The sequence below is a fragment of the Myotis nattereri genome (genome assembly GCF_964212035.1).
Source record: "Myotis nattereri genome assembly, chromosome: 1".
Lineage (NCBI taxonomy): Eukaryota > Metazoa > Chordata > Mammalia > Chiroptera > Vespertilionidae > Myotis > Myotis nattereri.
The window spans coordinates 217,595,224-217,619,304 of NC_138075.1; the positions used below are offsets into that span (position 1 = coordinate 217,595,224).

Below are 24,081 nucleotides of genomic sequence, written 5' to 3' on the forward strand. Positions count from 1 at the left end.
CCAGGGGTAGCGGGCCTAAGCTGTTAGTTGGACATCCTTAGCACTGCCACAGAGGCAGGAAAGACTCCCACCACCACCACTGCACTGGCCAGCCACAAGCCAGCTTCTGGATGAGCAGCACTCCCCCTTTCTAAGCGCACTGACCACCAGGGGGCAGCTCCTGCATTAAGTGAATGCCCTCTGGTAGTCAGTGCGTGCCATATCGACTGGTTGTTCCCGGTTGTTCTGCTGTAAGGGTCAATTTGCATATTACCCTTTTATTATATAGGATATTATAATTCATGAGTTCTCTTGCGATCTTTCTCTGGAATGGTTAGGAAGTGAACTATGCATATTTCATGAAGACTGATGGAGCCATGTCCTATTGGCAAAGCTGAGCACTGGCTACCTTTCTTATACCTCCTCCCTGATTTCCAGTGCCTTTTGTGTAATGAAATCTTTGGATTCACTTTGTCAAAGAGGTCTTCTCAAATCGCCTGTCTCTGTCAAGGCAGACACATCATTTCACTTGAGAGTTGACAGGGACCTTAGATGTAATTGAATCTGGCCATCTCCTTGGACAGATAAGGAAACTGAGGCTGAAAATCATAAAGTGAACTGCCCAAAGTTGACTTCTGGGCTAGTGACACACCTGAATGAGGACCCATGTTCTTTCTACCATCGTTTTCCTTCCATTTGGGGCAAAATCAAGATTCACAAAGTCACTCTACTTATCAGAGAAACTTGATCCTATGTAATCTCATGAGCTTGGCCTTGATTCCAACCTTATTACCTCTCTTCCCATGAAAACTCTTAATGGTCAAAGTAATGGTAACCCAAGTGAAGGAAAGGTGGTTTGCAGGGAAGGCCCATGAAACTGTGTGAACACTGACTCGCAGAGGCTGATAGCAAAGCTTGTCTTCCTGTGCATCTGGTCAGCCTTCCATGGGCAAGGGGGGGGGGGGGTTCACCTTTCCTGTGATATTTGGAGGGCTCAGAGTGAGCTTTCTGCCTAAGAACAGGGCTGCAGGGTGGCAGCATGTATATAGATTGCTCCACATTCAGGAACAGACTGTGTTCCAGAAGTTCACTCTCAAGTCACACTGGCTTGAAACTTGCACCTCATTTTCCGTACCTGGTCAGTTTCAGTTCTCTCCAGTTGAAGCCACATCTCCAACAGCTCATGCCTAAGCCTTCTCCGACTGCCCTTCCTTTTCCCCATCAACAAAATCCCTTCTTGAGACATTTTCTTAATAATTTAACCCTGACATTCTTAAAGCATTTACCATTTTCTCCCCTTGGCATGTGCTTGTGAACTTTATTGGATGCTAGAAGGGAAGGAAATAAATGCGACTAACAAGTAGATGCTTTTGTGTAAATAACTGAAATGCCCTTATCCCTACCAAGGATAATTACATTTTTGAGTGGGAAGTTTATTTAAGTTAATTGACAAAATTTCAAGTTGAGGAGCAAAGTTCAGATGGTAGTGGCAGCTGGGGATCAGTGGCATAGGTCCATCTTTGAGGGAAGCTAATAGTGGTTAATACCTTCCCTCTCCCCATAATTCATGGCTCTGAGGGGTTCCAAAGGGCCAGGTAGGAACTTCCCCAGGGCTGCTCTGAAGCCTGAGTGGAGGAGCTGCTGGACTTGCCAAAATAGAGAGAAATATCTTCCTTTTAAAAGGATGATATGTGTAAGTTTATCACAGAAAACTTAAAAATTACAGAAGAGCACACACACACACATAACACACACAAAGAAAATTACAAACTATTTCTAACATCATCAGCCACTATTAAACCTTGTTACACAATCCTTTTGTCCTCTTTCCTCTTGTTTTTCTGAGTGTATATATTTATATGTAAATTTGTTCTGATTATAGTTTTTTTCTAACGTAATTTTAAACGTTACTATATTTTTGAAGATTTTCTCATTATGCTATTACATATATTTTTACAACAGTTTTAATGATATTATTGGATATACATAATGAATTTATGTCTATGAATAAATACACTGCTCTATAATTTATTTAACTAGGTCATTACTGTCGGACATTTGCACTACTTTCAAGTTCTCAGTAATGGAAATAATGTAGCATCGACAATCCTCACACCAAAAGCCTGTGCACACATCCCTCTGTTATGTCTTTAATATGAATTTTTAAAAATAGAATTTCTGGGTGCACAGGATGCCCATTTTAAACATGTTTGATACACATTACCTGCTTGTCCTCTAGAAAAAAACGTACCCATTTTTTATTGTTCCAGTAGCACCTAACATCTATTTTTGATTGAGCTGTAAGTGTGGGGGTCAGTCTTAGAAGTGGTCTTCTGGGTATAGGATTCTACTTCAAAAATCCCCTATCTATTTTGGATATAGCAACATAAAATAAGATTTGATGTGTCATCCAAAATTTAGCTTAGACCTTAAGCTAATTGCTTCTCAAGATGCGAGTTTATTTTCTTTCTACATCATATTTTTAGGATATATATTGGCTCTGTTAGAGTGAAATTCAAATATCAAAGCGTTGGAAAAATGTACAACACAAAGAAAAGCAAAATAACCAAAACTTTACCAAGGCTTGTCTAGTGAGATTTTAAAAAAAGAATTTAAAAAAGCTTCACTTATTTAAGTCTTCCAGTTCGAGACTAGTTGAAAAATACAATTTTCTACCCTAAAACAACTTAAGTTCATTAGGGCCCAGGTTCTAGAAATAAGCACCAGGGGTAAATGTTTGACTAACAAATATTATTTTAAATGTAAGAATTCGTGTACTTCAGTTTTTTCTGGCCTCCACTAACTGCAATTGGGGGATAAAATATCTTTGTTAGTAAGCGAACTGCTCTGTTTTTTTTTTTTTTTTTAGGTTCAGTAGCACTTTAAATTTTTAAATAGCACCAAACTTAATAAAATACGATGCGCTTTATTTTCAGTTTTAGGAAAGAAACATTGCTAAATAATCCGGTTGAACATTTCTTGTCTTAATAATCAATAACTCACTTCATTATAGGTGAAATAACCTGAAATAATTAAGGTAACTGGAAATGTCTGTAGATGCACAAATAAAGGAGTGTTAAACATCAGACAAAATCAGATTTTAACCATCTTTCTTTTTTTTTTTTTTAATCTCTTATCTATGGGCCTAATAAGCATACTTCTTGCTTTCTGTTTAGATTAGTCCAATTGACTGCAACTGGAATTAATTTTCATGTTAATTTTTGTTTTAATGTGAAAAATGCCAAAGGTAGATTTTGAGATTCCCATTAAAATACAGGCTGACTCAGTTGCGTAGAGCTGTTCTGCAGGAGGTTTTATTGGAGATGAGAGGTGGTTACTGAGGTTGTCTATTACCTCCAGTTTATGAAAAATAAACAAATAAATGGATGCTAGGGGCATTACAGCTGCCCACTGACTCTCTATTTGTTTTCCCCGAGGTGCTTTTGTGTAAAATTGTGTATTTGATTTTAGAGTGTTCATAGGCTAGAGGGTTTTGTTAATATCCTACCTTGTTACCATCTTTGGTGCTCTGCACAGTCTCAGCTTCCAACGTGTCCCAGAGGCTCAGAGCCTGTGCTCAGAAACTGACATGGGATATTGGGATAAATTAAATCCTCTAAGTATTTAAAGCAAGCAATTGAATGCCTGTTAGTAATGATTAACTTTAGAAATATTAGCAATTCTTGGAAGATCCCTTTCTTTTCTGGAAGAATGCTAGACAGACAGTATTCCCAGGAATGTTTCCAGTTATATAAAGTTGCCCCAGGAGTCTGCAGTGCTTTTGATGGGGGAATGAATATTATTTTGATGTATGAAACTTAAATTCTTCCTAGAAGGGGTTTCAGGAATCTGTATGCTCTTTTCAGCTACTCTCAACACTCTTGCTCTTATTTTTCGCTGTTGTAAAATGGGTTCACAGATCATTTTGATTGAGTTGTTTTGAAGACAAAATGGATTGAGAGGTGGTATATTAGATACTGATTTTAATGTCTATCACATGCAAGCTCTAGTGTATCTGTTTCTTGAAAAGTTTTAGCTTAAGCTTATCCTTTTATTGTTTATTGTAAGTTTATTAATGATGGGCAAAGGTATTCATATTAATAGGTCTTTAATTCTGTGTTGTCACCTATGTGCAACAGTGACATCAAAATCAGTTGTCTTTGCTATTGTCTACCTGGGTATTTGAATCCTGTGTATTTGGGCTTGATTGTATTTCAGTGTTAGACGTGGGCAGTTGTCTGAAATAGGGAGGGTGGGCAAGTCTGTCATTTGGGGCAGGAGTAGGGAAGGAAATGCAAATCTTATATACGTGGTCAGATTTTTTTGTTATGAAATTAAATTATTCTCCTGAAGGTTTATTTTCTCTCTTGTCATTAACTTAAGGATAGATTCTCTTGCCTCTACCCATTTCGGAGCTTTGGGAAATGTTAACTGAACCATTGAAGGGAGAGATTCCAACAGGGTTGATTCTACTGTGTAGATATGAAACATTATGGGCTCTCAACAGATGTTAATAAACACCTCCTTCTATTGTTGAGACAAAATGGGGTTGATTTGGGCGTGATCTGCAGTGGTGAATGAGAGAAACTTGTCCCTAAATAGGATATGTTTTAAGGAGAAGAGAAATCTGGACATTGCGTGAAGAAACATTATTTTTTTCCTATCGACTTATTCTCTGTCTTTAAGGTCTGTCATTCCCCCTAAAATTGTGAGCTCCCTTGTGTTCATGTCATATGCCTTCTTGGCAGCCCTTGTAATGCTTTGCCGTGGACACAGTAAGGTTTCAATAGATCCTTGTTGATTGAAACTAAACGTTTGGAAATCTTGGAGGCAGAGTTGAAGAAGGGGTGAAAGGAGGGTTGCGGGGAGGGAGGAAGAGAACAGTCAAGGCAGACACACAATTAAATATAGAAACTTCCTGGGAAGCCAGAAAAGACCACAGTTGGGAAGCAACTAACCATTTATGCTCTCCTGAGAAAAGAGAAAACAAACAAACAAAAAAACTAGACAGAAGAGACATTTTAATCTGAAGAGCTAATTAAGCAAATTATAAGACCTTTAAAAGATCCCTGTCCTTAGAGTTGTACTTTTTAGACTAAAAAGATAGTGGAAGGTGCTCCAAATTTTCCCAAGAATCTATTTATATTTTGGTTGGTACAATAATAGAAATTAGAGGGAAAAACACAATATGCTGTAGTTTATAAATCACTTGAATGATTTGGCTCCTACTAACCCTCTTTGTGATGGTAAAGACAAAAAAACCCTCCAGAAACATATAAAAGGACCTCTGGTTTCACGTGCTGATTTGACTAAGGAAAAGTGGAATTGGGTGGCAAAAAAAAAAAAAAAATAAGAAAACCCCAACAACACCATGTGAGCAGGTAAAAATGTCAAAAACAATAATACAAAATGTTCCAGTATAAAGAACTTATCTAAAAGGTGTGAATGGGATTTTTTAAAGATGTAATGGAAGCCTCACATTCAATGCACACAATGGAAAGTGTCAGGGAATATCACGACACAGGGATCACTTGATAATAATTAATAAACATCAACTCTTCTTGGTCAAGTGACCAATATTATTTCACAGTTGACTGTGTTGAGGGTAGAGCAAATGACCTTTCCCATGAATTTTAATAATTTACTGTAGTTTTACATTAAATCAGAATATAATTTTGAAGAAAATTAGTGTTATTTTTTTTGTGGGGAGTGCAGAGTAATGCCATTAATTGCATGCATAAAAGCCTTCCCGAGGTTATATGTTCCTGTTCTATCTTGACTTAGAAAATTAAAACTACAATCATTTTCCACTATTTGTAAGAAGGAAAATGTGCCAGTCAAATGTATTCAGCTAACTATAAAGTGCCAAAGCTTTTTATGTCCAATAATGACAAACTGTCAGTTTCATAGTGTTATTCAGGAATTTACTAGCAACTTGTTGCAGTTTTCAGAAGTACACAAATCCCTTATAATACATGTGGTCTGAAAGAGGAAGCAGCCTGATTTTTTGTTGTTTTTGTTTTTCTTTCTTTCACTTTAATATTTGAGGAACTTTATATTTAAAATAGGTGTTAGAGCAAATTACCATTTTTTTCTTCACAAGGAGATGAACAATAGAGAACATATAAAATTAACCTCAAAAGTATAGGAGTTTAAGTTGATAGTGCTTTAAAAATTATGTTTAGATACCTGGGGACTCTTTTCAGATAACTTATCAGGAAAATAATTGAGCTGATTTTAAAAGTATACTGGGCTTAAGATTTTATAAAAACATATACATTCACAAATACATACACATGTGTTCATTTGCCTGGAACTTGGAAGAGTTAAATCAGACCACTAGAGTGTTGTGGAAGGTGTTTTTCGCTGGTGTCTGGTACCTTGAGTTTGTTATGTATTCGATGTGTAGTATCATCATAAAACAGTTGCACCTACATTAGCCCTCATTGTCTCAGGGTAGAAGCTGGGGAAAAAAATTAAAAAGCTCAAGAAATGAATATCTCTGCTAATAGCATGTCGGTATTTTTCCTCACTCCATGGACATTCTTGATCTCAAATGCAAACTGCACAACCCAGGGCACTGGGGTTGGAATCCAGTGTTTATTCAAAAAGGCACCCTAAGGCAGTCAGAGAGGAAATGCTACATGTATTAAAAAAAAAAAAAAAAAAAAAGGAGCCCAGAAACTAAGCTGATCTGGACACAGCAACCCTGGCTGTATTTACTAACACTTGTTTTCTGGGAGCCTAGGAGAGAAATGGAAAGAATCAGAAGGGACCCGAAAGGGTGGTATTTTGTTGCCTGTTCTCCTTATAAGGAGCATATCAAACTGCAGTGACACTTCAGACACTGGTGTCCCTGCCACGGGGACAGCCAATTTCTGGGCGGAGGAGTTTGTTTATATCTTAACAAATACAGGCTGTTTTGTTGATTAAACAAGCCAAAAAAAATGCATGCCCCATTCTCTGCTTTCCAACACTTCTCACAATTAGAAAATGTCTCATAAAAAATGCATCATGAAATAAGCTCTTGTCTTTAGTCCCAAACGGAGCTGGAGTCCCCTTGGAGGTCTTAGAATTCTAGTCCTTTGGGGAATACACGTTGTAGCTAAGAATATAGTTACTCTGTCTTGAAACAGGGAGCTTTGCCCCTTGCTTGTTTTGGAAGGAAAATAAATTAAAAAAAGATTGCAAGGGATTTTAGTTATTATATGGCCAGGGCTCTGTTTGGAGTCTGTGGCATTCAAAGCTGGCTTTAATCGCAGCAGGATGCTCAAAGCCTCCAAAAGTCCAAGTGTTCCCTTTCTTTCTTTCTTTCTTTCTTTCCGTTTTTTTTTTTTTTTTTTTTTTTTGCCTTACTTCACTGAGGCAGAGGGCTGCCTTTGAGTGACGTCACGAGTTTGAGCAGCAAGCTGCACAGGAGAAGGGAGGCTGGGTGAGTGACAGCCCAGCCTACTTTTTAATAGCTTTGTCATGTGACTGGGGACTGTAGTAAGACAGGTGCCTTCAGTTCACTCTCAGTAAGGGGCTGGTTGCCTGCATGAGTGTGTGCTCTGTGTCACTGTGAATTGGAGTTGAAAAAGCTTGACTGGCGTCATTCAGGAGCTGGATGGCGTGGGACATGTGCAACCAGGACTCTGTATGGAGTGACATCGAGGTGAGCTGGGGCTGGGCTCGGCAGGCATTGCAGCCAGGACTGAAGCTTTCCTCGCGATGCAATTATTCCTGTAAGGGGGGAAGGGCTTGGGCGAAGAGGGGTGGTAGAAAAGTAGTCCGGGCAGGAGCGTTTGGAAAGGAATCTTAATCTTATCTTAACTCCAATAAGTTTGCTATTTTAAGGTGGCTCTGGGATGCCACGAGCAAATCAAAGCTTAGCTGCTGTCATCCGTATCTGTTGCAGTTGGAAACTCTTTCCATGTGCCTTTGGCTCCGTTTCTACTCATATGCAATATTTATGCTCCAAGATATTGATATGAATCAGAAAGCTGAAGTCTTTCCAGTGGTATTTAGTGGCCTGGTTGGAAAAATGCCATTTCTATTTATAATAAGATGAAGATAAAAATATTAAAATGGATGTGCTCAAATAGCGTCAGTTTTGACTCCAGACTGGATTTTTTTTTTCTCTCTCATTTCTCTGTGTTCATCTGATAGAAAACTCAAAAATCCTAAATAACCCTGCTGGGCTATTTTAGATTGCTTTGCTTACAGAACACAGAACAACGAAGCTGCTTCCTTTAAAACTCTTCTGTGTGTGTGGTTGAAAGGTTTGGCCAGCAAATAGAAAAAAAAAAAAAAGTAAGGTGCAAGGTTTTGCATTAGCATCGGTGGCAGGGAATCCAATGGTTAAATCTCGCTGTACCACGGAGAGCTGCCTGAAGCCGGAGAGAGAATAGAGTTTATGCAGGACTGTGTGTGGAGCTGCTCGCTGCTTGTGTAAAAATAGACGGCAATACATCAATTCCACAGTCTCTGCTGGCTACAATTCATACCGGGAAAAGCAAGCCGTTTCCTCGTAATCTCTGGAGTCTGGAGTGACTGGCGGGGGGTCGAGGACCTGGCATGTTTGCATTCCGCACGGTGCAATGTTCTCGGAAAGTTTGGGCAACTTGGGAAACAAGTGAAACTTTCTGTGGACTCTGGTGAGATGGAACCGAATTGAGGTGCACGGGGGATCCGAGCTGCGAACAATGAACCTGGCACAGGACTGGGAGTGCTTCCTCTGGGTAGCTGGGGGCACGTAGGGTAAGGGGGAGGGTCGAGCGCCACACGTGATTTGATTAAATAAGATGTTCATGTGGTGCAGCGATACACATCTAAAGTGAAAATAATTTGGCCCAGGCCGTCTGCGATTGCATTTTTCCTATCTAGCCAGGCATGCCCTGGATTCTTAACTCTTTGCTGGGTTTGCAAATGTGGGCTCGGTGTGCCCTCCCTGCCTTGGCAGGTCGTATTTGCGGATTGCAATGGTTCTTATGTTGTTGTGATTTCTCGGGAAGGTGGGATAAATATGGATAATTCATAGGTCCTGGAGCTATTATGAGTCAGGGTTCTAAGTGGCGTCCAAGTCCTAATTGTCTTGGAGTAGCTGGCATGTCCTGTGGGTGCTTGTCTGGCCGGCACCGTGGGTCTCAGCTGCTGTAGTTTCATTTTTCCATCATGTATTATTCCTGATGCTGCTGGGAGTCGATGGGGGAACGAGATCATATGGAAACACGGCAGATTTGCTTTAATCATTAGAATTCCTGGAGTCATTTTAAACAAGCGACAGAACCATGTAGGACAGTGGCCCGTTCCTTTTTGTCTCGAGGAGGAGGTGAGGTCTCAGGCTAATTGTCCAGCCGGGGATTGAGTTGTCGGTTGGCTGCGACTGGCCGGTCACTTCTTCGTTGCACGATAGGCAGCAAGCTGCTGGGAGCCTGGCGCTGGCCACGGCAGCTCTGGGAATCACCTCCGCCAGTCTGACATATTACCAGCAGCAGGTAGCGTAGGCAGCTTTCATTTTTTGAATCATTAATGTTTGCTGTCATCCTAAAACGTATGATGCCCTTTTGCACATAATGACAGGATAGCGCGTTGGTTAATAAAGGCCTGTACCGCTACGGCTACTCGGAGTCCCCGGTGTTCCACAGTTTAATACGAGATGATGTGCATTAAGGTTACTGAGATTGATAGAGACGATTCACATGACATACACTCGCTAAGACTGTCATTCTGAACTGCCCCCTCCCTGTCCCCTCTCCCCTGTCTTGACTACTTTTTTTTAAAAAGAAGTGTGATTCTTTTTTCATTAATATAATTAATGTGGCCAAGTCCACCCTTTCTTCTCGCTCTCTCTCTTTAAAATTTACCATCCACGGCACAAAAAACCTCCGAAAGGTTAATGGAGAATTATACTTAATTATAATGATTCATTATCATCAGTGCAGTTAAGCTAATTTATTGTCGGCTCCTTAACTAAGAGAAAAGTCTGTTGGGGTGAAATAACGTACAATAATTAGCCTTTTGTGTTTAGTAACCGCTTTATCCTCTTAAATCTTCTTATAAAATTCAGGCTACGGTAGTGAAATAGCTGTCATAGCTACAGAGAGCCAGGAGAGTGTGGGTCCCTCCCTGCCATAAAGCACACCTGTTACAGATGTATAGGGAAGCGGTAAATAGCAGCGTGGCAGATGAGGGCAGCTACAGGGCCCGGACTGGTCCGGCACCCTCCAAGGGCCACACATAAATGAATAACAGGAACACTTGCTACCGCTAATGTGTTTTAGATCATCAGGAGAATGCCCCATTCAGAAGCACTGATTTTATGAGCATGTCAACAGTGGCAAGAGCAAGGGCTCATTTTTCAATCATAACATAAAAGTGAAAATGAGAAAGGGGGGGGTAAGGGGGGAAGAAAAGGAAGAAGTAGGTGAATGACAGCACAGTAAAACACACCAAAAAAATTGATCTGATCTTTTCTTTTTCATGGTTTTCAAAAGTAACTTAAAAATGCATATTTATGAAAGATCGAAGGGTTTTGAACGAGCCATGTCTAGCGAGGGCAGTTAGAGAGAAATATAGCAAGAGGTTGCCCCCAGTTGGTGGGAAGACACCTCAGCATTCCAGAGCAGGTTTCTAAGTCATGCTCTGCACAGCGGGAACTTGAGACAGATCTAGAGATCTGATGTTTCTTAACTTTAATTTTTGTTGTTGCTCTTTTGGGGTGTGTGTGTGTGTGTGTGTGTGTGTGTGTGTGTGTGTGTGTGTTTAAGGACTCCCCCAGTGAAATCCTAGCAGTTTTTGTACCACTAAGAAAGTTCTCCGCTGGGCTGGTCTCCGAATTGGTCATGGTGTGGAAGGGTTAACACGGTGTGTTTGTGCTTAGAGGATAAGCAGTGAGGGAAGTGTTACACCCAAAACAAACCACGGACATTGCACTAGAATGAAATCACTTCAGCCCAGCCTCCGCTCACATATCACCCTCGTCGAGTATGCTGATCTGTAACTTTGGCCTAACTCGGATAATAAAAAAAAGGGAAGACCAATAAAATGATCAGGAGAGAGTTCTGATGTGGAGAGCAAGGCTCTTTCTTTGCATTGCCTCTGTGCCTGCCGTGTGGGATCTCACTGGGGCCTGGGGTCTTATGGATTTCCAAGTACCTTCCTGCCTGCCCTGGCCCGCTTCTGGCTCCATTACCCACTAGCTGCTTCCTCCGATAACGCTGCTGCATGCAACCCGTGTAAAGCCGCCTGCCAGGGACGACAGGGGTGCTCGAGAGCAGGATCTGCATACAACTTATTTTATTCAAAATCTAAATGTCAAGCAGGATCTTCAGCTTGATGCCCAACTACTGCCTGGATGTGAATGACTTCACAGCATCTCTCAAAACCCCCAAAGGCAGGGCCAGGAGGGTGCCACTTGAGATTGGGCACCTGCTGGTTTAGACACCTTGGCGTGCGGTCGGATAGAGTCCCATGTGTCTGGCATCACGAGATCCCTGCAGTAGGAAGTTTCTGCGGGGTTCTTCATTGTGTGCAGTGAGAAAACAGCGGTCAGATGGCCAGTTCCAGATTAGAATACGACCTCTTTGGTGAAGGGGTCCACTTTCCTCCAAAAGCCACAGTGAGGGAACCGTAAAAAGACCACCTCCTCCACGCAAGGAGGTGAAAGACTATGCCAGTCTAAGGTGGCCTTGGTGACAAGCAGCCCAGCCACAGTAGAGCATATTTTAAACCTATTGATATATAAAAATCATTTTTGAAATGCCAAAAAAAAGTTGCTTTGAATTCACTTATAGTTTAGGAATACATGAATGATAAAAAATAATATGGTTGTGATATTCTATCGAGATTTTTCTTTCCAGATGTCAGGTGATCCCAAATCTCTCTCTCTCTTTCTTCCCTCCCCCCACCCCCCTTTCTCTCTCTCACACACACACACACACACACGATTTGTGTGTTAGACATAGTGAAAGATATAACGGTCTTTTAGGGGAAAAAAAAGATTTTTGTCTTTCATCGCAAGGAACTTCATTTTGACCTGTTTGAGATGAAGTTCAGAAGTTCATGAAAAGTCAAGTGAGACTAAAAGATTTAAGTCACAATGCAAGAGAACCATGGACAAGTTAGAGGACTTGGCATCATTAGTTGCTAAATGAATTATATGGATGATGATCGTTTAAAGGAGCGCACATGGAGAAAGTGTGCCTAGTAGGGTTCTTATGGTCTAGTTTTCATGTAGCAGTTATTTATTCAGTGCCTGTTACCGGTGATGTCAATTTCAAGGTAAAATGAAATCTGTATCCTTCCCTCAAAGGGATTATCCTCGCAGGGTAGAGTGAAATTTTACATGTAGTTAAGCAGAAAATAATTTGAAACTTGCTAAGTGCTGACTATCAAAGGGGCCCAAACCAATCTAGTTGACTTGTAACTAGAAGAACTAGAAAAGGCTTTGTGGAAGCATTGATTTAGAGGTAGAATTTTGGAGCGAATGGATCAGGCAAAGTACCCTTTGGGAGCAAAGTGCATTAAAGAAATTGGGATTTTTTTTTTCTAAGGACTGAAACCCTGGAAACCAGCTTTGGTGGTGTCGTTGCATTAACTAGGCTTAATTCCTCTCACATGCTATTGCAGTTTAATAAATTCCTGAAGTTAATGAAGGTTTTTTTTCTTTCCTCCTGCCTCCTGCAGTGTGCTGCTCTGGTTGGTGAAGACCAGCCTCTTTGCCCAGATCTTCCCGAACTTGACCTTTCTGAACTCGACGTGAACGACTTGGATACAGACAGCTTTCTGGGTGGACTCAAGTGGTGCAGTGACCAATCAGAAATAATATCCAATCAGTATAACAATGAGCCTTCAAACATATTTGAGGTAAGGACACCCTTTGGTGGAAATTAATTTCTCACTGAACTTGGCTTGGGCCAGATGAGCACGATTATTATTGGCCTGAAAACATAATAACTTCTTACACTGCTGTCCTCAAAAGGCTTTTTATCACCGTTAGGCACTTCCTATTTTGTGAAAAACTGCTTGGGACACACATGGATTTTTCTTTTTAACGTAAGGGGCTAAGGACCCACAACAGAGTAGGGTGCATTAAACTATGTTGAAACACTAAGGGATTGTGAAAGAATTAGTTACAAAGAAGAACAAAAGTCTAAACCTGTTTATCCCTATTTACCACAGAAAATGGTGCCTAATATAAATTAATGCAAAAGAAGACATTTCTTTTTAACCAAGGGGTTAGATGTCTACCTTTAATTTGTTTTAAAACTAGGTGAGCAATTTATTATTATATTATTGACCATACCTCTGATGTTTATATATCTTGGAAACTTCAAACCCAACTGCTCTAATATTTACTTATACATTTGTCAAAATTTACTACCTTTTCAGTTGTAAAAATTGCCTCCCAGGCTCTATACTCTTAGTATAAGTCTACCCTATAATAAAGAATATTAACACACCCTATTAAAGTGTTACTTTGAGGAAAAAAGTTCTTTCTCACATAACCAGTACTCATTGACTCAAGAGTAAATGGTTTCCTATAAGGACAACCATTGAGTACGATGGCAAGTGAATTGAATATACGTTATCAAATCCATTAGTTTCCAGTAGCACCACCACCATCATCAGCTAACAGGTTCTACCTACTGTGTGCCAGACTCCATACAAAGCACTTTGAATGTATTTTTATCCACCAGCGGAGACATTTCTTACACTTCAATGTTATCTGGTTGAAAGATCGAGTCATTAGGAAAACCCATTTTTTAATATTTAACGAGTGCTTCTAGCAACCAGCACATAGAAGTGCTGATTGAATAATGAGTGAATGATGAATATAGACATGTTAATAACAATCATAGCAATAACAAAATGGCCAGATTTTGGAATACTTGTGCTTGATGTATGTCATCTGACTCATCCCTCCAAACAGCCCATTGCTTAGGCACTGGTATTGCCATTTCCATTTTACATCTGTAGACAATGAGTCTCAGGAAGGTGAGGTGATTTCCCCCAAGTCACACAGTTGACAAATAAAGAGCTGGGAATTGAACCCCTCAATTTATCTGACTTTAAAGTCGATATCATTTATAAAAATAGAGTAACAGTGAATTTGGGTGACAGCCATCCTTTACAAAGACATATCAAGCTGTTTCTTTGCTCAATATATTTAAAAATAGAACAGAATCTTTCCTCTCAGTGTTGGTTGACATGAGCAGGGAGAGCTGGTCAGCTGAGGTGGCTGTAGGTTCTGCCGACGGCTCAGATTCTGTAATATGTCTGGGGCCTTACATGGGCCTGAGTAGAGGCCTTAAGGTGCTGGAGGCAGGGCTGGGGAGGAGGAATATGGGGGAGGAAATGCTGAAGGTCTGTGGTTAGTTACACTTTCCCAGGCTTCTCAGCCGGGTCTTAGAGAGTTCATGTGAGGACAGGGCTGGTTAGAACTGGTAAAATGAACATTCCTCATTCAGTACACTTGTCAGGTTGCAGGCTCATTTTAAGTCATGCTGCATTAAATAAACAGTACTTTTGAAAATGTCCATCTCTATAGACTCTTATCTGAAAATCGGCTATTCCGTATTGGGCAAATGCCATGCATTTTGTAGATGGTGGTTCTGGAATAAATAAAAGGTGTATGTGGTGAGGTGGCATAGTAGTCAATGCCTCCGTGGTAGGCTGGTTTCAAAAGAGACAACTTTCTCCACGACCTCGCGTCCCCATATTTCATGCTGTAGCCCCTGCATAAGGTAGTCCTCATTAACACCCTGGGAGACTTGGTTCAGGAACTAGTTTGTTATCTATAGATGCTTATTCTATGCAAAGACATACTTTTGTGTTTTCCTATATAAGTTTATACCACTGATTGAATTATTTTCAGTGCTCTAAGACACACGGTTCATTTTTTTATTCTATCCTTAGGTTATTTTAACCCAATGGTTCTCAACTAAAGGAAGTTTTGCACCCCTGAAAACATGTAGCGATGCCTGGAGACCTTTTTCATTGTCTGGACTAGGGGCAGGGGTTGCTACTGGCATTTATTGGGTGGAGACCAGGGATGTTGCTAAATATCCTACAATGCACAGAACAGCCCAGCCCCCACAACAAAGAACTATTTAGCTGCAAGTGACAACGTTGCTAAAGTTGAGAAATCCTGCACACACAAAAACAAAAGAAAAAGTTGTTGAAAGTTCCCTCCATAAGACATTGAAGATGAATTGGTCAGATTTCCTAGACAAAATACAGTTCAGGTAATAGAATCAGAAGCCATACAAAGTAATCAAGACGCCTGGGACCTCAGGATTGATGTGTCAGGAATTCTCTTGGTGTCAGACAGCAAAAGTGACTGTTAGATAAACACCTCCTCAGAGTTTTCTCTGATGTCACAGGACTGTTCTTCTTTGTTTGTGCAAAGGGTAAGGCCATATGCAGCAACACCGTGACAAACGGCAGCAGCTTCCCCAGCATTTGCGTACAGCCAATGCCTCTACTCTTTGCCCTCTAGTGCTAAATTCAGACATCTTTTCCTCTAATGGGGGGGGGGGGGGGAGAGACAGACACATTGAGCTTAGGTGTAATTCTAAAATTGTGTCTCTTCCCCTGTGAAGAAGGACCATGTGCAGCAAAATAACCCTTGAGTGATGGAGGCATTGTGCTCAGTTCCCAGAGCCTGTGCCTTTAAACCTCCCACCGTGGACTTCAACCTGCGCTTCCTTCCCTCCAGTTCCCAAAACCCTGCCTCATCACATTTGTGAAGGCCTTGTACTGAGCAAGCCAAAAACAGTCACGGCCTCTGCCACCTCTGATCTGCCAATAACAAGCAGTCTCTACCGCGGATTCTGAGAATAAAATAAGGCCCTAGAGTTGCACCCTCTCCCCTGACTCACGGATGACACCACTGGCACAGGGTTTCTGAAGTCAAATCAAAGCAGAAAGAAAGGGATATTTAGAGCTACAGGCAGTAGAATGTTAAAGGCAGAATGTTAAAATCCTGGGAGTAACTAGGCATTTCTTCGTCTGGCTTATTCCATACTTTCGAATCTAAGTTTAATTTTTATGTAACGTTAGAAGGAGAAAATCAAAAGGATGGCATTGAATGTCACAATTAAGAAAAGAGTGAATTCCTGAGTGGGAGCAAGGTGTGCCAACACGTATTTGTACACGTGGGTTGAGTAACTATACACACAAACAGTGCTCTCTGCTTGCACAACCTGTGCTTGGATGTGCACATGCAGGTAACCAGGTCTGATTCAGAAGCCACTTAGAAAAACAGGACACGAGGCCCAGCGGTGCAGCCTCCAGTGAATCCGACCCATGTGTCAGGAAAACAGGATACTGTCCCTGGACTGGCTGGGAGCAAGATTTATGTTTCAGAAATATTGCAACATAACTTCCTTCCCTGTCTTGCCTTTGTGCTTTGTTTGAAGGAAGAGAATAAAGGACTGTTTTTACCACATGGCACTGTGTAGAGATGGGTGGCATAGGGTTAGTTTAAATAACACAGTGCCCCTTCTGCATCCCCTTGAGCCACCTTGCCCCTGCTTTATTTTAAAATCTGCTTTAATGGGCATCTTTCATTCATTTTTACTTAAGAATGCAGCTACTTGGGGTTCTTTAGAACAAGGTGAATGAGAATGTCGTTATCTCATCGTATGTTCTGAAGCCTGCCTTTGCCAGTGGGGAAAGAAGGGCTCACAGCCGTAGCCAGCACTCACCCTGGGCAATTACTTAACTCTCTGTAAGGTCTGATACTGTGAACGTTTACAGGACAAAAAGTGGGGAGCAGTGTCCTGTTAGTTGTCTGTAAGTTATTCTCTGTATGCCACCAAAAGAATGCTGGCTTTGCCGAAACCGGTTTGGCTCAGTGGATAGAGAGTCGGCCTGCGGACTAAAAGGTCCCAGGTTTGATTCCGGTCAAGGGCATGTACCTGGGTTGCGGGCACATCCCCAGTAGGAGATGTGCAGGAGGCTGCTGATCAATGTTTCTCTCTCATCGATGTTTCTAACTCTCTATCTCTCTCCCTTCCTCTCTGTAAAAAATCAATAAAATATAAAAAAAAAAGAAAAAAAAAGAATGCTGGCTTGAAGCTTTCAAGAATATTTGATCATCTTGATAGAAATATAGATTTTACACTCCTTCTTTAGACTTTCAATTATATTCTGTTTCTTTCTAAAATGAGCATATGTGCTGTACTTATCAGTGAGTTCCAAACATTTTCGGCTATTCTATGGACTGTGAGCATTTTGGGGGTCGGGAACCTGCTTGTCTTATTCACTGACATTTTCCTAGACATTTTCTTAGAAAACAGCACAAAGTGCTCAATAAATATGTGCAGCATAATGAATGAGTTGACCATCATGTATTTTTAATGGTGTGGACTGCATTAGGTAATATGAAGATTACCTATAAAGCACTAACAGTCTTTTTTCATAATGATAAAAGTTTGGGAGGCCAAATGAAAAAAATGTGAAACAATTAGCAAACAATGCAGGACTAGGTGTGTGTGTGTGTGTGTGTGTGTGAGCTAAGGAGGGAATTGGTAAGAATAATGTCACCAAGGCTGATAAGAGAATTAAAGTGAAATGATTTCATAGAGGGAGATGAGGAGCTTGGTTTACTCAAACTAAAATATACATTCCCGGGAACATAGGAGTAGCAGTGCTTTCGGATTTTGGGTGGGTACAAAATATAAGCTGGCATGAGAACCCAGTTAAAAATGTTTAGAGTTTCTATGGTATGTAGGACTTAGGGTGTCCTTAGAGAGTTTTTTAAGCAGCAGAGTCATATAATGGAGCTGGTACTTAAGAGTGATAATTCCAATAGCTGCAAGAACTATGGTCAAGCAGATAGTAGGGGAAATGAGACAGCAGGCCCAGCCACATTCCCAGCCCTATGCGAGGCAGGTACAGGGAAGGGACAAGGTGACAGCAGAAGGGATAGTGTCTCGGGAACAAAGACTTGAAATACCTTGAAGGAAAATTCCATCAGCCCTGATGAATATGAGTTGGGTTAGGGAGGGAGGTGAAAAGAATGCTAACTCAAAAATGTTCCAAAGAGAATCAGAACTTCATGGCTGGCTTCCTGGTTAAGTTTCTACCCACCTTCAGGAGTTGAAGTATTTTCTTAGACTCCTGAATCCTTTTACAAAGGGGCTCTCCATCTCCCTGCTGCCTCGGGGCAGAACATTTTTAACCCAATCCACCAATTTGCATGGTGTCTGCTTTTTCTCACTTGTCTCCTTGGAAGAAATTCTGCAGCCTTCCATGGTAATGAATTCCTGCTTCTAACTGCGCTGCGGTCCGACAGACTTTTCTATGAATGGCAAACCTCTCGGAATTTTAACAAAACAAACAGAGCAAATGAAGTGTATGTAGAAACCATCTCACGTGAATTCAGTCATCAGAGGCATAAATTCTCCTCTGTTACGTAGGGAGACTGACTTAACTTACAATAATCGCTTTGGCAAGATTTCTAGAATTTCTAATTTGCAATCAATAAATGTTTGTCATTTAAATTAAATTTACAGCCCACCACCAGATTTTTGCCACACTTGGTAATGACACTTATGGAGCACATAGACTTCAAGTTAGAAAATAATAGCCATTTAAGTGGGGAGATAATTGGCTGTAACATAAGAACATTGAAGAATGTTGAAACTCATGGAGACTTATGGAGTATTTAAAAAATTTATGTTGTACTTATCTTTGCATTTGTAGTCTACCACAAAATTCCAAATTCTGGGAATAAATCAACGAGATGCTCATCCCGAAGAGTCACAAATCAGAGAGCAACGATCTGACCCAGCCTGTGTGCTGCTTAGTTGCACATTCTCCTGTCGGCTTATCTTGCGGGGAGTCGAAATAGTTTTGTTCTGTTGTGTGTGTGTGTGTGTGTGTGTGTGTGTGTGTGTGTTCACACCTCTGTTAAAGGAGGCTTTAGACTTCTTGGCTTGATAACATCTGCCTTATCTTGGGAACATCTGGTTTATCACCCTATTTCTTCCCCGCCATTATGCTGACCACTGGAAAAATACCGCTTGGGCGTCCTGACCCATGGTGTTATGTCTGTTGGCATCAACCCCTACGAATAAATAGCAAGTCACAGGGTGCTGGTTACATGACCATCTCTCACCATCACGAACTTTCCTGGCAGGTGCTTCGGTGAATATAGGTTGTGATTATAAGAGATGAGATTGTCTGCTGTTTTTTTCGTGGAAGTCGATCCAGTTCTTAGCCATTTGCAATTTTGGAAAGTGAGAATCTGTACGTTTGATTAGGCACACTGATTGTAGAGCCTACTGTTTTGTGCTTTTCTGGGTAAAGACCAAACTATTTTGTGGCAAATACTCTGGACACTGCAAGAAATTTGTGAACCATTTTAGGGGCCTGTTGTAGGCTTTTCCCACCTCCTGGACTCTCCACGAGGTCATCTCAATAAAAATCACTCCAGTTGGATATCTTTGAGGCCAGAAAAATGCAGACTCACATTCACAAGGAGGAAAACTTGGAGAGGAATCAGGGAAAGAGTGGTTCATTGCCTCTTGATTTACTTCAAAGATATTAGACTCCATTAAAGTAATCATGAATCAGGATGCTGCATGGGACAGACTGTCTGTTTGTATAGCAACGGTGTGGTAACCTTATACATATTCTGTGTCTATTTGTCTCTGTCCCCTGCCTACATACAATGTCGTGGAAAGACAGCCCAGCAGATGGCTCACCTCTGAATGAGATCAACACACAAAGCAGATAAAAAGATGAACACGAGAGACCGCCTTGTTAAGCCAAATCGCTCCCTCTGTGCTCCATACCCAGCTTTACATTTTTAACAAGGTTAATTTGTCCCTATAATCATGCGCCTATTCTTTTAGCAGCAGAAACTTTTACTGTGAGTTTTATGGCATGAATTGCCTGTGGTGTAAAACCATTTTGTAAGGACCCTTTTCTCTCATCTCTTTTAGCCTCTCAGGTTACTTTCAACTCAGTATGCACTGAGGTCTAGAATTTGAAAGCAGAGCTGGGTGCTGTGTTTTACCGGTGCCTGCTTAAAGATGCTGAATTACAAGCAGCTAGAGTGAGAGTAAGGGAAAGGGGTGAGAGATACACAATGAAATACACCTTCATATTCTTGGCAAGAGCAACATTTTACGAAGACAAATGACTTCTTATCCATGACGTCATTTGCCGCAAAACAATGATAGGAGATACTTTCATGCCTTTTTCTAGTCCAAAATAATGTAATAACTTGCATAGTTTCAGATTCTAAACACTAATACTTTGTAGACCTGCCCATCTCCATTACTACTGCAAGTTATTCATTCAAGGTTTGTGGCAGGATGGATTAATGAATTACCAGATCTTGCGTAAAATGACTTGGCCTGACTTTTAAACAACTACCTTCTTTTTCATTTTCTGGACAGTCTCATGATTGGTGTTCATGGGCTCTAGATACCAAACCCCCTGTAGATTGTTTTTTGTTGTTTTTTGTTTTTCCCCCAGAAGTAACTTCCTTAAGTATTTCTTCTACTTTCTCAATCTCTCTCAAACTTCTGTTCAGTGGGTGGCAGTCACTTCAAGGGGGTCCAAGCAGGCTGGTAGGGCAGGAGGAAGGAGAAGACTCAGTCGCCAAATCCTTGGTGGCCAGTGCCCTGCCTTGTGCCAAATCAGCAAGATTTATCAGAGCCTGGTCTTTGGCACCACGGGGTGCAGAGTCAGTTCCTTGGTGTTTCTCACTCTGTAGGTGTAGCTGGAGCTCGGAACTTTGAAGGAAAGCCTCAGAGCTATTTGCAAAGTGCCGGTGCTTAGTGAATACTAAATTACACTTAGGAAATAGTCTACTGCTAGCAGTTATACTTCATTTTTATTCTTGACACAGACACCTAAATCAGAGAACAGTAACATTTCAGAGATTATGGAAGCAGTTTGGGTATGTTCCAACACCATAATAGGATCAGAATTTTCAGGCCTTTTGTATTATTACCAATAGTCACTTAGCTTCTACTGCAGTGTACTTTGTAGGGAATTACAGCTTTTACTAAAAAGATTAAAATGCTATTATGCAAATGATTGCAGTATGTTATTATGTTTACAAATTAACATCCATGGCTCAACACACAAATTAACTAACTATTTTATCTATGTTATTAAGGATTTAATAAATAATGGTTAATAAAAATGGGTAGCTCGGAACACTTAATAGGAAACAATTGTGATTTAACACAGAGCTTGAGCACTGCGTTTAATGTTCTAGGTGATATAGTGGTAAAATAAAGTTGAGCAAAGCACAGGGAGGAACCGGGGCCGTGTGAACTGCAGAGTGGCCTGTCTGCCACGCCGATGACCATGAGCTCGGTAGCTGCAGGCTATATTGTGTACAGTGGGCAGCATATCAGTACATCTGAGCTAAGCACACACACCATCTTCTATTAATGAATAGTTCATTGAAATGATAATTGCCCTCTGTGACACCTTAATGTGTTCCACACACGCAGAGAATACTTACATTATTCTGAAATGGAGCTTGGAGCAAATTTTGCCAGGGTGAGTGGGATTTAGCTGCGGAATCCGGCCGTGTGATAAAAGAGGAGAAGGTGAGGTTCAGACTAAGATGGCTTTACAAACAGGCTGCAGATTGCTATTCCTGGCTGTTCCTAGGAGATCATAAAAGCAAGGAGATAAGAACCGCCAAGGTCCCTGAGAAATGAATGTATGTGATTATGTTATCGTGTGAGTTGGATTTACTAGACAGACCGACAACACCTTGACTTTAGTCCAGGAGGAAAACTAGAGAGAAAGGCAGATTTTGGGTAGTGAACTTTGTTAGAATGAGGAAGTTCCTAAACACTATAATTAAAATGTCTCAGAAGTGATCCAAGATTCTGGTCACTGAATCCTTTGCTAGATTTCAAAACACAAGCTAGGGGTGTCACCTAATATTAAGCACACAAACAAACAAAAAGGAGGCAAAAGAATGAACAGAAATCCTGGAACAACATCATCTGTATTTAAGCTGTTTTGGATTTATTTTTCTGAAGAGTCAAATAAAGATGTTGGAGACTCTTGGGTAAACAATATTTTTGATAGGTCTCCCTAAAAATAAGTAATTCAATTAAATAATAAATTAGTGAGCCATAACCTTTTTAGGTCTACCTGCAGGAGGCAACTAACTCGAGCTCCTTCACAAGACTCTCTGGGTGTACTTCGGTAACAGAGGAGCAGGGAAGGGACCACACACTCGGTCAAGGTTGGGACCCTTGAACACAATACAAGCAATTAATTTTGTTCCCAATAACACCCCTGTCCTTGGAAAACTACTTATGCAAATTTTTGATATCTAGCTTGAGCAAGGTGCCTGGTTCCTTCAATTTCTTCCACATTTGGATAAATTGTGTTGTTCTTCTTTCTTCCAAATCTGTCCTTGTGGTAGCAAACACTTGTGCATTGGTAAGAGAAAGAAAGGGCAGGGGGTTGGGGAGAGAAGAGGAGAAAAAATCTGACCAAAAGCAGTTGCTGGGGTAGCTTCGGATTTGATGGTTCGTGGCCTTGTCCTATTCCCAGGCACCTGATCAAGAAAGTGGTACAATCCTGTTATGCAGGCATTCGAGGGCTTTTGCCAACATTCACCTGACACGACCAAGGTTTAAAGTACTTGTAACTTTACAGGCACCATGGAAATGTGTGCCTGTGTGTGTGCTTACACACTCACATTCCTTTTTTCTAAAGGGATAAAAAAAGTGATACTTGCCATAGCAGGGTGGTAAAATAATTAGTCCAGAAGACAAATGCCTTGGCCCATGTTTAAACAGAGCTTTAAGGACACAGTGTTCCCAACAGTCACATATCTAAATACAAACCGGTGTCAGCTGCCATGCAGACCAAAATGTAATAGCCTGCTTTCACGTAGGTCATCGTCAATCCATTTTGGTCGCAGTCACACTGCACATCTGTTTCTGCATGCTGCAGCTTCTTAAGGTGGCATTTGGACCTCCTAAGAACACAAACAACCAAGCTATAAATTGCCACTGCTGGAGTTATTTTGAATAAGTGTATACCGTTTCATATTTATAATGGTGAAGCTTCATAATATTCACAGTGAATATATAACACCGATCAGTTCAACAAGCATGAAATTGTATGTTGTCAACTTGTCACATAAATAGAGCCATATTCTGGCTGGCGATAATGTTGAACTAACATTTCCCCCCCCAGAATTGTTGAGAGGGTCACAAAAATGTGGGGAGGCAGCCCTTGCTTTGGGTAGATAAACCGCTAGGGCTATTGTAAAGTTGATATTACTGTTGATGAGCTCCATCCCTCCCCACTTCCAAAACAAATGCTTTTCTTGGGTGAATGCTAATTGGCTAATCTGGTGTGTTTCTTCTGTCATCCAATGGTATCATTTGCAGCCAGTGCTGGAAGCATTTTTATGGGTTGTGTATGTGTGACTAGCTTTTTTTGTTCTCCTTCAAAACAATTTTTCGGTGTTTTCTTTTTTAATTCTTGTAGTGCAAATCAGTGCTAATTGCCATGAAAATCTCTAACTATACTCTGGAAAGCCTTCTCATTGCATTTGCAGTTAATTCTTAATTCATTACCAGAACACTGTTAAGTGTGAGCTGAATGTTTTGGTCAAACTTTCCCACGATGAGAGATGTAGAAAAGAAATGATTGAGCCAAATGTGCCATGGGTAGGAAAGAGGCAGGAGGAAAAATGAAAGGTACTCATCAGTAGCGAGGGAGCAATGTAGAGAATGTCCACAGTGGCTGATATTTCTGCACCAAAGGCATGTGTAGAAATGGATACGGAGGACTTTTTTCACTTTTGAGAAATTCTTAGATGTGTTCAGATCCTCCCCGACTTCCTTCCAAGGCCCTGGAGACAGAAGGTGTTGCAGTCTGTAACTGCAGTCGCTTGTCATCTCAGGTCACTGTGGTAGGGATGGTCCCATTTTCTCCCATGAGAAACAATGTGCTGGCCAAAGCCCTGGGTCTCCATATTTGCAGATTTTCCCATGCTCCTGCTTCTGGATTTTAAAAGCTTCTCTGTTCTCTCACTGGTTTATATACCACTCATAAAAAACAAAATAATTGTCGTCAACCATCAGAGTGCTCATGGTCAGGCCAATG

General features: G+C 41.0%; 1 protein-coding gene across 2 annotated transcripts in view; it reads left to right on the top strand.

The window, feature by feature from the left end:
- The window catches only part of PPARGC1A (PPARG coactivator 1 alpha), a 655,554-nt gene that overhangs the window by 551,146 nt on the left and 80,327 nt on the right, over positions 1-24,081 (top strand). The window contains exons 1-2 of one of the 2 annotated variants that reach the window (XM_081083142.1): positions 7,393-7,633; positions 12,646-12,825. In XM_081083142.1, the coding sequence (XP_080939268.1) occupies positions 7,586-7,633; positions 12,646-12,825 (228 nt within the window). In that variant the 5' untranslated portion in view covers positions 7,393-7,585. Of the gene's footprint in view, positions 1-7,392; positions 7,634-12,645; positions 12,826-24,081 lie in introns of those variants that run through there. The other variant, XM_081083143.1, reaches the window with a different exon arrangement.